The sequence below is a fragment of the Micromesistius poutassou genome, assembly GCF_964030765.1.
Source record: "Micromesistius poutassou genome assembly, chromosome: 10".
Lineage (NCBI taxonomy): Eukaryota > Metazoa > Chordata > Actinopteri > Gadiformes > Gadidae > Micromesistius > Micromesistius poutassou.
In genome coordinates, this window is record NC_140280.1 from 12,971,013 (window position 1) to 12,983,322 (window position 12,310).

The window sequence follows — 12,310 nt, forward strand, 5'->3', positions numbered from 1 at the left end:
AGGAAGCCTGTTTTGGCTGGCAGTTTGTCCACCCCCCGCAATAGTAGAAATGGACGATATTTAAAAAAAATGACTCCTGATTTTCTCATTCATTCATTTCTGACAAATTTTCTTCTATTGCCATTCTTAATTTAATTCTTGACTACCGAAAGACCAAACCCCATCATCCAAGACCTACCAAGTCCTGGTCTTTCTATATTAGATGTATAGAAGACCAGGATATTGCATTTACATTTACATTCAGGGCATTTAGCAGGCGCTTTTATCCAAAGCGACTTACAATAAGTGCATTTGCCATGAGACAATATTGCCAGAGAGTAACTACCAATAAAGGCGGCGCAATGTGAGCTGCTGAGTGGCGTGGGCTTTCTTAAATTCCCCCGTGCACCTCCATCACACTCCGACGCACCAGCACTACTGAGTGTGGATGAGTCTGGAGACACACGTTATCTAAGAGATGTGGGCTGCAGCAGGTGGAGGTTAACCGTGACTGTACCGCTTCGATAGAAGAGCGAGGAGATTACGCAAGGCGATGTCGGCGAGTCGTGAACGAGTCCTCCCCTGCAGACAGGGGGGGGGGGGTCACCAGCCAAGGAAAGTTCAGGAGCAAAACAGCTCAGAATAAACGGACGGGGGCGTGCATGCAGGCGGGAGGAAGGAGCAGTGTGAGAGAGGGAGGTAGAGAGAGAGAGAGAGAGAGAGAGAGAGAGAGAGAGAGAGAGAGAGAGAGAGAGAGAGAGAGAGAGAGAGAGAGGGAGGGAGGTAGAGAGAGAGAGAGAGAGAGAGAGAGAGAGAGAGAGGTGTAGAGATAGAGAGAGAGAGGGAGGTAGAGAGAGACAGAGAGAGAGAGAGAGAGAGAGATAGAGAGAGAGAGGGAGGTAGAGAGAGACAGAGAGAGAGAGAGGTGTAGAGATAGAGAGAGAGGGAGGTAGAGAGAGACAGAGAGAGAAAGAGAGAGAGAGAGAGAGAGAGAGAGAGGGGTAGAGAGAGAGAGAGGGGTAGAGAGAGAGAGAGGTAGAGGTAGAGAGAGAGGTAGAGGTAGAGAGAGAGAGAGAGAGAGAGAGAGAGAGAGAGAGAGAGAGGTAGAGGTAGAGGTAGAGGTAGAGAGAGAGAGAGAAGCTAACAGGGAGAGTGAGAATACTGGAGGAACAATTCAGTTCAACAGAAGAAGATTTAGTTGGTGTCCTGGAGAGTGACACTGAGGGGGGTGCAGAGAGTGAGAGGGGGGGATGTGTTGGTCAGGGAGGGAGGGAGGGAGGGAGGGAGGGAGGGAGGGAGGGAGAGACATGGTGGGGGTAAGAGAGAAAGAGATCAAATGTGAGAAGAGAAGAAGAGGACAGAGCAGAGAGGAAGGGGGAGGGGTGCTGGCGGTCCAGAGTACTGTCTTGTTAACTTAGCGCTGCCGCTAATACTCTGTCAAGCCTGATGGATGAGTGCCACATCGGCTATCAGCCAGCCCCGAGGACACACACACACACACACACAATCCTCCAGCTGCAAGTGCACACACACACACACACACACACACACACACACACACACACACACACACACACACACACACACACACACACACACACACACACACACACACACACACACACACAATCCTCCAGCTGCAAGTTCACACACACACACACACACACACACACACACACACACACACACACACACACGCAACCATTCACGCACACTCAAACTATTTAGCCATAGGCTGTGTGCACACACACACACACAACATAGCGGCTAGTTGCGTGCACTGCACAAACCCACACACACACACACACACTCACAAACTACACACACACACACACACTCGCACACACAGGCTCATCTGGCATGGAATGGAAAAATGGTTTTCTGGGGCCTTAATAAATCCAGATTGACAGATTGATCACAGCGTGGAGTCAGATGGATGACACCCCAACACACACACACACACACCCTTCCCACACACAATTCCCTTCTGAAACTCTGGAATTCTGGAATGTCACACACCGTGTTCTGGATCCAGGAATTTCATGACACGATTAATTAGAAGATCTCACTACAAATTTAGATGTGATGTTTAGATGTGACTGTTGATACTAAGAAATACCTTAATAGGTCCCAGTTACTCTCAGTAGAAAGCTTGGAAGGGATTTGGGGTATTAGTTGGTAGAATTGTGTTGAAATGTTGGTTGCATAAAAAAAAGTGTTGCAGGCATTTCCAATACTGGATTTAAAGTGGATAATAATATCACAGATTGCGTAATGTATTCAAATGTCTGTTATTGAAAAATGTATATACAAATAGCATAGTTTGGCTATTGTTTTGTTAGTCAACCACCAGGGATTAACAACTGAGTGGATATGGATGAATCCCTATAAAGATGAGGTATGGATGGATATAGGAGATGGGGTCAAACAGGTCAAAGAAGAATGATTTGAAACCACTGATCCGCATGGTCAGTTATTATATTTCCTAATCCTCACCGCACACATGGCGATGAATGGCTGTTTTGATGCTCATCCTATCCTCCCACGTGGAATTACATTCATGCCGAGAGAAAGAGGAGTGAGTATAACAAAAGGCAGATTAGAGACGCATAGGCACACACACACACACAGAAAGAGATTGAAGAATGGATCTGAATCTGTATTATATTGTATTGTATTTTTAGACGATTTCCCCTTTCTTAAAGAAATGTAATCTATCAATATTTTATCTTTTTGAAATGTTCCAGCCCTTTGAATCTTGAGGCAGAGGAATTGAGAGAGTGAGAGAGAGTGAGAGAGAGTGAGAGAGAGTGAGAGAGCCTGTTCCCTGACCATGTGAATCTATGAAACACTGTCTCACAGTGCCCCTTTACGGGTTATGGTCATGGTCTCAGCGTTGTAACCCTCTTTTACAGCGTGGTCGTACAGCATATTGCTGTGTTCCCCTACGGCTCACTCTTGAAATTGCGTTTCTTCAGGAAACACAGGAGCCGCGAGTCTAACAGGATTTAAGCCAAGGGAAATTCAGTTTCAAACCGAGAGAAACCAAGACGAAAGGGAAGCAAACTGCCATTTCACAGCCGAGCAGCACTCCCTCAAGGCTCGATTTTCTCCATTTCTCGCTCCTCCTCGTCGACCGGTCTTTATACGCCTGTCAGAGCTCTCTCTCTCTCTCTCTCTCTTTCTCTCCATCTCACTCCTTCTCTCTCTCCCTCTCTCACTCTCAGCCCCAGGGGCTGTCAGGGGCAGTGCTGTCTCCCCCAGCTCTCTGAGATGCTAGCGGAAGCGCCGTGGCAGTCGGTCGGAGCCGTGACCGTGACGGGCCTGGCGGCGCGGTGGTCTGCAGTAGGTCGGCGGAGGTCGCAGGCTGGAGCACCGGCCTAGCCAGGGTGTCTGCAGCAGGAGAGGCTGGATCGGACCCGTGTGGAACAGCGCTGAATATAATGTCATGTGACGTTTATCGTATACGTTCCTGCTTTGTTCTTCATCTGCAAATCGATTAGGGTTTAGGATCGACTCTTTAGGATCACTCACGTTGAGCCTTTACTACGCTTACACACAAAGCAGTGTTGGGGAGTAACGGAATACATGTACCGGCGTTACGTATTCAGAATACAAGTAACTGTATTCCGTTACAGTTACAATTTAAATAGTTCGTATTTAGAATACAGATACGTTGTTGAAATCCATGGATTACATGACGATACTTCGGTTTCACGAGTTTATTCACTCTAGGGTGCTTTCGCACCAACAGCATTTAATAGTGCGCACTAAACGAGTGAATGCAACCACCTCAGCGCACCAAATCAGCCGGCCGAGACCTCGCTAAAAAGGTGGTCTCGGTTCGCTTCCAAATGAACCCTGGTGCGGTTCGCTTGAGATGTGAAAGCGAACGCACCTCGGTCCGATCCAGTTCTAAAAAGCATACGCCTCTTTGGAAGTAACAGGCCCGCTCAGCCGGGCGCATTATGGGAATTATTGTTTGATTAGAGGTAACAGCACATTGTCGGACCGTCGGGTGAAAATGAGTCGTGGCTCAACATGGAGCAAAGAGGAGACGGAATGTCTATTGGATATTTGGGCAGACGGCCACATAAAATGCATGCTGGAAAACACTGGATACATTTTAAAAGTAACCTTCCCAACACTGCACACAAGCGCATGTGAGGATGCACAGTTTAACACACACACACGCACACACACACACGGATTAGCCAACCCCGATTCATTAAGTGATGCCTGCTTAAGCACATCCTGAGTCGCATTAATGTGCCTGTCTCTAATCTAACAGTATTTTAATATCCTTGAGATAAAAACTATCTGAGATTGAAAAGGAGCAGAACACGCAGTGCCTGGTCCACGACCCCATCTAAACAGTCCAACCGAGGGTCATCACAATCAAGTACATCAAATCATACAGTCGTACAGTCATTTGAGCTATCAGATATAAATTGAATAGCTCTTTCTCTCTCTTACTCACTCTCTCTCTTACAATTTGAAGGGCCTATTTTCATCATATTGCAACAACCTCCTACACTCCATGTCTTTATGTGACCCACAAAAAGAATGAATGATTATTAACAATTATGGATTATTACTTCACCTGCCTAACGATTATTAACCTCACCTGAGTAACGAATAACAATCTCCCCTGGGTAAGCCTCACCTGGTTAATGATCACCAAAATCACCGTGGTAACAATTACTAGCCTCACCGTGGTAACGGTCACTAGCCTCACCTGGTAAACGATCACCAGCATCACCGTGGTAACGGTCACTAGCCTCACCTGGTCAACGATCACCAGCATCACTGTGGTAACGATCACTAGCCTCACCGTGGTAACGATCACTAGCCTCACCATGGTAACGATCACTAGCCTGACCGTGGTAACGGTCACTAGCCTCACCTGGTTAACGATCACTAGCCTCACCATGGTAACGGTTACTAGCCTCACCGTGGTAACAGTCACTAGCCTCACCATGGTAACGGTCACTAGCCTCACCGTGGTAACGATCACTAGCCTCACCGTGGTAACGGTCACTAGCCTCACCGTGGTAACGGTCACTAGCCTCACCGTGGTAACGATCACTAGCCTCACCGTGGTAACGATCACTAGCCTCACCGTGGTAACGGTCATTAGCCTCATATGCGTAACGATCATCACCTAGGTAATGATAATTAACATCACCTGGGTAACAGTGGTGAGCCTCACCTGGGTAACGGTGACTAACGTCACCTTGGTAACGGCGGTGAGCCTCACCTGGGTAACGGTGACTAACGTCACCTTGGTAACGGTGACTAACGTCACCTTGGTAACAGCGGTGAGCCTCACCTGGGTAACGGTGACTGGCGTCACCTTGGTAACGGCGGCGAGCCTCACCTGGGTAACGGTGACTGACGTCACCTTGGTAACGGCGGCGAGCCTCACCTGGGCGTCGGAGATGGACACGCGCTTGGACTCCACGGTGGGCCTGCGGGGCCCCGCGCGGTGGGAGGCCCCCTGGTACATCCCGCGCTCCTGCAGCGACAGCTTCCTGCCCGTCAGCGGGGGTCTGGCCATGGTCTTCCTCTTGGCCCCCGCCGCACCGTTCCTCAGGCCGTTGGCGCCGGGCGCCGACGACGGCGAGTCGCACGCCGTCAGCGCCGCCATGACGTCGGCGAGGTCGCCGGCAGGCTCGTCTGCCGAGTCGCCGGGTTCACTGGCCCGCCGGGCGCTGCTCATCGCCATGGCGATGGGGGGAGGAGGGGGAGGAGGGGGTGAAGGGAGGGAGAGGCAAGAGGGAGGAGGCGGGGGTGGAGGTGGAGGTGGAGGGGAGAGCCTAGGGGAGGGCAGCCCAGCAGCATCAACGTGGGCGGGGGGGCCTGCCCTGGGGGTGGAGGCGCCTAGTGCCTGGAGGAGCCTGGAACACAAGACGACACACACACACACACACACACACACACACACACACACACACATACACACACACACACACACAGGGTTAGGGTTTCACCTCTCTGACCAATGGCCGCTATAACAAAGAGCAGCCTGCCATTCATTACATACCTATACGATAGATCGAGGTGCTTCGCAATGATTGTTTTTTCATTTTCAGAATGCATCACGTCCTGTTTCTCGGTATAGCTTGTTTTACAAATGGATTAGCCTACAGCAAGTTCCAACAATTCTTTCTACTCTTTCTACTAACCCTAACCCTAGCCCTGACCTGTTCCTCTTAACAGCGCAGCGATGGTCAGATAAACAATGTCGGAGCAGATAAATCCTCCCTGTGGCCCTCTGGTGATCCCAGCCAGGGTAATGAGTCCATGTCTGGACCCTGCACAGTTCCTTCTTCTCAATGCCTCTGGGGCCCTGTGTGTATCACCTTCTAAATGTGTGACGCACAAATTCGCAAGCAGACATACACACACACACACACACACACACACACACACACACACACACACACACACACACACATGCTCGCACACACAAGCACACACACAAGGGGGTTGTGATATTAGCTACCTTTTTTTTGTGTTTGTGTGTGTGTGTGTGTGTGTGTACATGCACATATGTATGAGTGTGTGTCTGTGTCCATCAATGTATGGCAGATTGTGTGTGCTCATGTGTGCATGTATGTGCCCGTGTGTTTTGTGTTTGGTGTGTGTCGATGTATGCAGTGTGTGTGTGCCCGTGTGCATGCGCACACACACACACACACACACACACACACACACTCACACACACACGGCGACATGTGTAAGCGCTTGATTGTAACAGCTCGCCACCTGATTCATGCGTTTACTGCAATTTGTTTATCGCGCCTTCCTCCTTTCATCTCCCGTGAAAATCTCTCCTCACAGCCGGTGGCGGCGGCGGTGGCGGTGGCGGTGGCAGCAGCTGGCCGCGTGCGTGCGTGGGAGGAGTCTATGAAAGCCCTCTGGCCCAGCTGGCCGGCCCAGGTAGCATTCCACACATCCCAAAAACGAAAAGGTATGCAGATAAGTGTCCACATACCGATGCTGTGTCGCCACTTATCTGCACACCTTTTGTTTTTGAGTGGACTCGACGCGGAGCGGAGAGGAAAGGAAAGAGATCTCAGGCCGACGCGCCGGTGTACATAAGGTGCGCCCGGGAGGTGGGGGTGTGCGTGGTGGTGGAGGTGGTGATGGAGGAACGGTCTGGGAAATGATAACAACGGTACACACGGAGAACCGAGCAGCGCATGTTGTTGAACTGCAGCCAAAGCCGCCCGTCTCCGGGGAGCAGAGGCAGCCACTTGCTCAAGCTATTCCTGAAATGCGTTGTGTGGTCAGAAACACGCCCTGCCAGGTGTAAAAACGAGTCCCATTGTTGTGGTCGATAATGGTTATTAAAATTAGGTATAATTAGGTCTTTTTTGGTATGCCCAGCCTTTGTTTGATATCAGTTAGAACAAAACAGTAGGCAGACACAAAGAACAGTGCATCAGTATGACACATGAGCAGACTGGCACTTAAGCCATCCACCTATCGATATAAACACACCGAACAGACGGAGATGTCTCTGCCTGCTAAATGACTATGGTAATGTGGCAGGATGCACAGAACACGCACATGCGCACGCGCACACACACACACACACACACACACACACACACACACACACACACACACACACACACACACTCACACACACAGACTTATGCCCGTATGCTCTCCTCTGGGGGAGGGATGCTGGTGTTACTGGAGACCAGCTTAAGAGCTGATGCTCTAATTAGTGGAGGCAAATACGTTTAGCTGTTCGCTCTTACAGCTGTAAATAATCATCCTAACATCAACTGGGAGGTGTGTGTGTGTGTGTGTGTGTGTGTGTGTGCTTGTGTATGTGCGTGAGTGCGTGCTTGTGTGTGTGTGTGTATGTGTGTCTGTGCATGTCAGACAGACTGAGTAATGTGTTGCTTCTTTAGTCTTGAATTTAACAACATGCTAGTCTTGATCAGAGTACAATGTGTAATGCAACACCAATAGTTGCCCATGGCTACCACCCATTGTCTGATGGAGTCATTTGACTTGATGCATGAACACACACACACACACACACACACACACACACACACACACACACACACACACACACACACACACACACACACACACACACACACACACACACACACACACACACACACACACACACCTCAACGCTCCACTGCTCAAATTAGTGATTTGACCGATCAATGTAAAATATTTTTTTCATCCTGAGAAAAGAATTTTATTTGAAGGCAACAGAGCGAGAGTATTTTATTCATGATGGACGTCTTGAAACATCGGCCAGTAAACATGACCATTGTTTCCTCCGCTAGTAGAAAACATCCCTTGCTGTTATAAAAATCTATTTTCCTCCGCATCAGTATTCAGCCTGGCTTCAAACCGGCCACACAGAAATAATGGCCCTGTCATCACAGATCACACTATATGGATTTTAAACCAAGCACTGAGCATGGATGAGACTTTCACACTTAACTCCATACGGTTGACAAATGACATCTTCCCTGGTCAAGGCCCAAGGAAGAATAACATGACGTGGCTTAACAACCGTGCGCTCGCCGGTCAGAATGCTGCGCTACGTTAACACGATTTAACTGTCAAGGAAGCGCAAACCAAGCGAATCACCTGCACAATCCTGGCCCATCTTATCAAAATATCAAAACGATTTGAATGGTGGTATGAGTAATATAATAAAACTCCAAAATTAAAAATTATTTATTGATCCATCCGTCATATTAGTAATAGTTGTAGAAGCAGCGCGAGTGAAGAAAGCAGGTTTATCAGAATTATATTCCAACATTTGTTCAATCAAAGAGCTCCTCAAACCAGAGGGACATCAATTTGGGTATTAAAATATAAATACAGCTTGTGCACAACACTGATGAAAGGCAGGAAGCCAAATCAATCATACTAACAGAATAGGCCAGCAGTCCCCTTAATTAAGCTGGCAGATTCAATAAAGGCCATTCTTTTTAAATGGAGAAAAACGATTGCTTCTGGAACAAAACCATTTAATTGGGTCATTTCTTATTACCTTGATAAAAGCACAGGGAAACAAAGTCCCTTCCAGCGATGAATTAAACCAATCAACAGCTGCAGGCCTTTATTCTCTGCAACTGCCTGGAACAAAACCTGGCTGCTACCTTGCCCAACTGATTTAATGATTCATGACTTCAGTTGGGAGAGAAGGAAGAAGAAGAGATGAGAGTCAGCACCAAGGTCAGGCTTTTGCGAGTCTTCTGCCAGAAAAATATGTGGGCTGTCGCTTCTCTTGACAAACATGTTTTGTTTTCTTCTTTCCATGCTCGCTTCAGTGCTGGGGATGAAGCGTTTAACGTTTTACCTCGGGAACAAAAAACGTAGGCCGGAGGAGATCGATTCGGAGAGAGGGTGAGCACATGTACTCGAGATCCGTTCTAGCCTCTTCCTTTGGAAAGGAAATGCAGTGGAGGCCGCTGTGCCGCGTGTGATGTGTGATGTGTGACGGTGTAGGCGTTTGATTAGCAGCGTGGGTGACATCAAAAAGGCCAGAGTCGATGTGATCAACACGGTACATATTGACAAGAGGTCGGTTCCAGAGCCACTGAACAGAGCCTGCATTGATAGCATGGCAGGCGACATCCCAATGTGTCCTGTTGTCACCTCTCAAACTATAATCCTGTATACTTAACTGAAGGTGTTCAAATGTTTACAGGAGATGGGAGATGCAACAGCCGACCTAGCTGCCAAAAGTGTACGCAAATCTGAAGCAAATAAGGGAAAGACAAACTCAATACCATAACGACAAACAGCTTTGACACTAACCATTGTGGAAACCATTGGATCAGGTTTGCAAATAATAGCTTTGTGGGGATGGCCAGGCCATTTCAGAATAAAAGTCTTGTGCGAGTTAAGTTAAATGTTATAAATTATCATACAAACACGAAACATCCATCATGCCAAAAAATGCAATTATTTGTATTTTTCAACCAATATAGTGTTCAACTGTCCAACTCTTCAAACTCCATCTATAGCTGCTGGTGAGAAAATTTAACTTCAAAACGGAGGTACATCACGTCCCATTGGTGTAGCTGGGAAGGGAATTAGCTCCAACCGGGATGTTCACACTGTGTCTCTAATCCCTGTTCCCCTTTAATTCAATCCCATGGATAATCCGGTCAAGGGAGGTGATACACCGGTCGCCCTTATCCCTGAGACTGTTAAACGCTCCTCTGGGTCCACATGAACCTGAAGGGGCCTTAGCACACGCACACACATTCACACAGGAACATCTTAACCTCCAGATATAAATACTCATACATTTGAGATTACTGTTCTTCCACTCCTCTTTACTCACTCTCACACTGGGGCCGAAGCTCTGCCATGACTGCTGGACGCTTGAAGGATCTCCCTCCCCGACTGCTTGCCCAAGAAGCACAACGCCCTGGTGGAAGACCGGCTGAGGAGGACGGAGCTCCGTGAGGCCAGCCTCGAGGCAGGCAGGCAGACAGGCAGGAAGGCAGGCAGGCAGGCAGACAGGAAGCCAAGAGGCACACCTGCTCTCTCTCCTTTGAGTCGGGAGACGACTCGTGTAGTAAGGACAAGTTTAGGAGGCGGAGCTCAGGACTCCGCGGGGGCACACACACACACACACACACACACACACGCACACACACGCACACACACGCACACCCTCCTCCTGCACCTAGTTTCCTGCAGCACCACCTCTTACACCACTATCTGCTTTGTTTCCACTCTTCCAAAGCCTCTCTTGCAGTGCTGCTCCATTCACTGGGAGAGGGGGGTGGGGGACGGACTACCTGTGTGACGTTCAATCCTGTCGCCGGGGGAGATCGCAGAGGCCCCCACGTTGAATGATGCTCCATGAACCACCACCACCAACCACCACCACACCCCAGTCCCTCATTTCCACCCTCAGACGAGTCCCCCGGGGAGCAGGGAGGTAAACCTGATCCCTTTCCATCCCCGGTCTGTCAGAGCCCCTCCGCACACCTTCTCAGAGCGACAGCACGAGCACGTCCTCATACCTCTGCTCCTGCTCCTGGCATTCAGCTCATCAAATTGACTAGATATGATGAGTCGGTATAATTATACTTCTTCAATCGTTTCTCGATGAATACATGTTCTAAATAATCTTTGGTGCAGATTGCAAAAACAAAGAACATCATAATTGATGGGAACCAGGTAATTGTCAACAAATTAGGCTGGTGGCAGAAATGTTACACACACACACACACACACGAGGTAGGCGAGTCGGCCTTCGCAAATAAATGACGATATAATGAAGGATATAATCAACTTATAAATCCAATCAACAGCGCTCGAGAAAATGAATGCATCATCCGATCCATAGACAATATCTCTAATGGTTTTATGTTAATACAATTATTAGTAATTACCTAATATTTCCTCACAAACAATGACCCAGTACAACTGTGTACACTATGAGTGGCGCACGCATGTCTGTGCTCCTCACACACAGGACAAGAACAGGGTCAGCGTGGAGCAGAGACACAGAGGTTAAACGAAGGAATGAATACGGCTCATCAACGCCAGACTGTGGTCAATGGCCCAAAGAACACAACTAGAGGCAGGACTGTAGTAACTAGAACCATAGTAACTAGAACCGTAGTAACTAGAGGCAGAACCATAGTAACTAGAACCATAGTAACTAGAACCATAGTAACCAGAGGCAGAACCGTAGTAACTAGAACCGTAGTAACTATAGAGCAGAACCGTAGTAACTAGAGGCAGAACTGTAGTAACTAGAGGCAGAACTGTAGTAACTAGAGGCAGAACTGTACTAACTGTTCAACGACACATTAGCAGTAAACTCTAAAAAACAATAGATCAAACATTACTTTAATTTAAATCAAGAGCATGAGAATGTGTGTGTGTGTGTGTGTGTGTGTGTGTGTGTGTGTGTGTGTGTGTGTGTGTGTGTGTGTGTGTGTGTGTGTGTGTGTGTTGTGTGACACACGACACACAACACACTCATGGAAGGACGCGGCTCTAGCTCCTGTTGTGCTCAGGGCTTGAGAAAAGGTCAGCAGGAAAACTCAATCACTTCTCAGCCATCTTCTTCTCGTATCAACAACGGCATTGGTTAAGCCTGACTCATCTCAATCTGTCCACCTTTACAGACACCCCCGCCCCTCTGCTAAGAGGGCTGCTGCAGATTGTATGGAAACACACATAGACAAGTTTCTATTGGTAGACCTGTTAACCAATGAGCGAATGAGGACATAACGATGATTTCAGTTGTTGGGCATGCAGACAAAGGCTATCCAGATCAATGTATGAACAGATTTCTTAATTA

The 12,310-nt window shown here is 48.3% G+C and overlaps 1 protein-coding gene across 2 annotated transcripts in view; it reads right to left on the reverse strand.

The window, feature by feature from the left end:
* The window catches only part of camkk1a (calcium/calmodulin-dependent protein kinase kinase 1, alpha a), a 30,125-nt gene extending 24,459 nt beyond the window's left edge, over nt 1–5,666 (reverse strand). For both annotated transcript variants that reach the window (XM_084474722.1, XM_084474723.1), the window contains exon 1: nt 5,408–5,666. In XM_084474722.1, the coding sequence (XP_084330848.1) occupies nt 5,408–5,629 (222 nt within the window). In that variant the 5' untranslated portion in view covers nt 5,630–5,666. The remainder of the gene's footprint in view (nt 1–5,407) is intronic.
* Nucleotides 5,667–12,310: the final 6,644 nt, after the last annotated feature.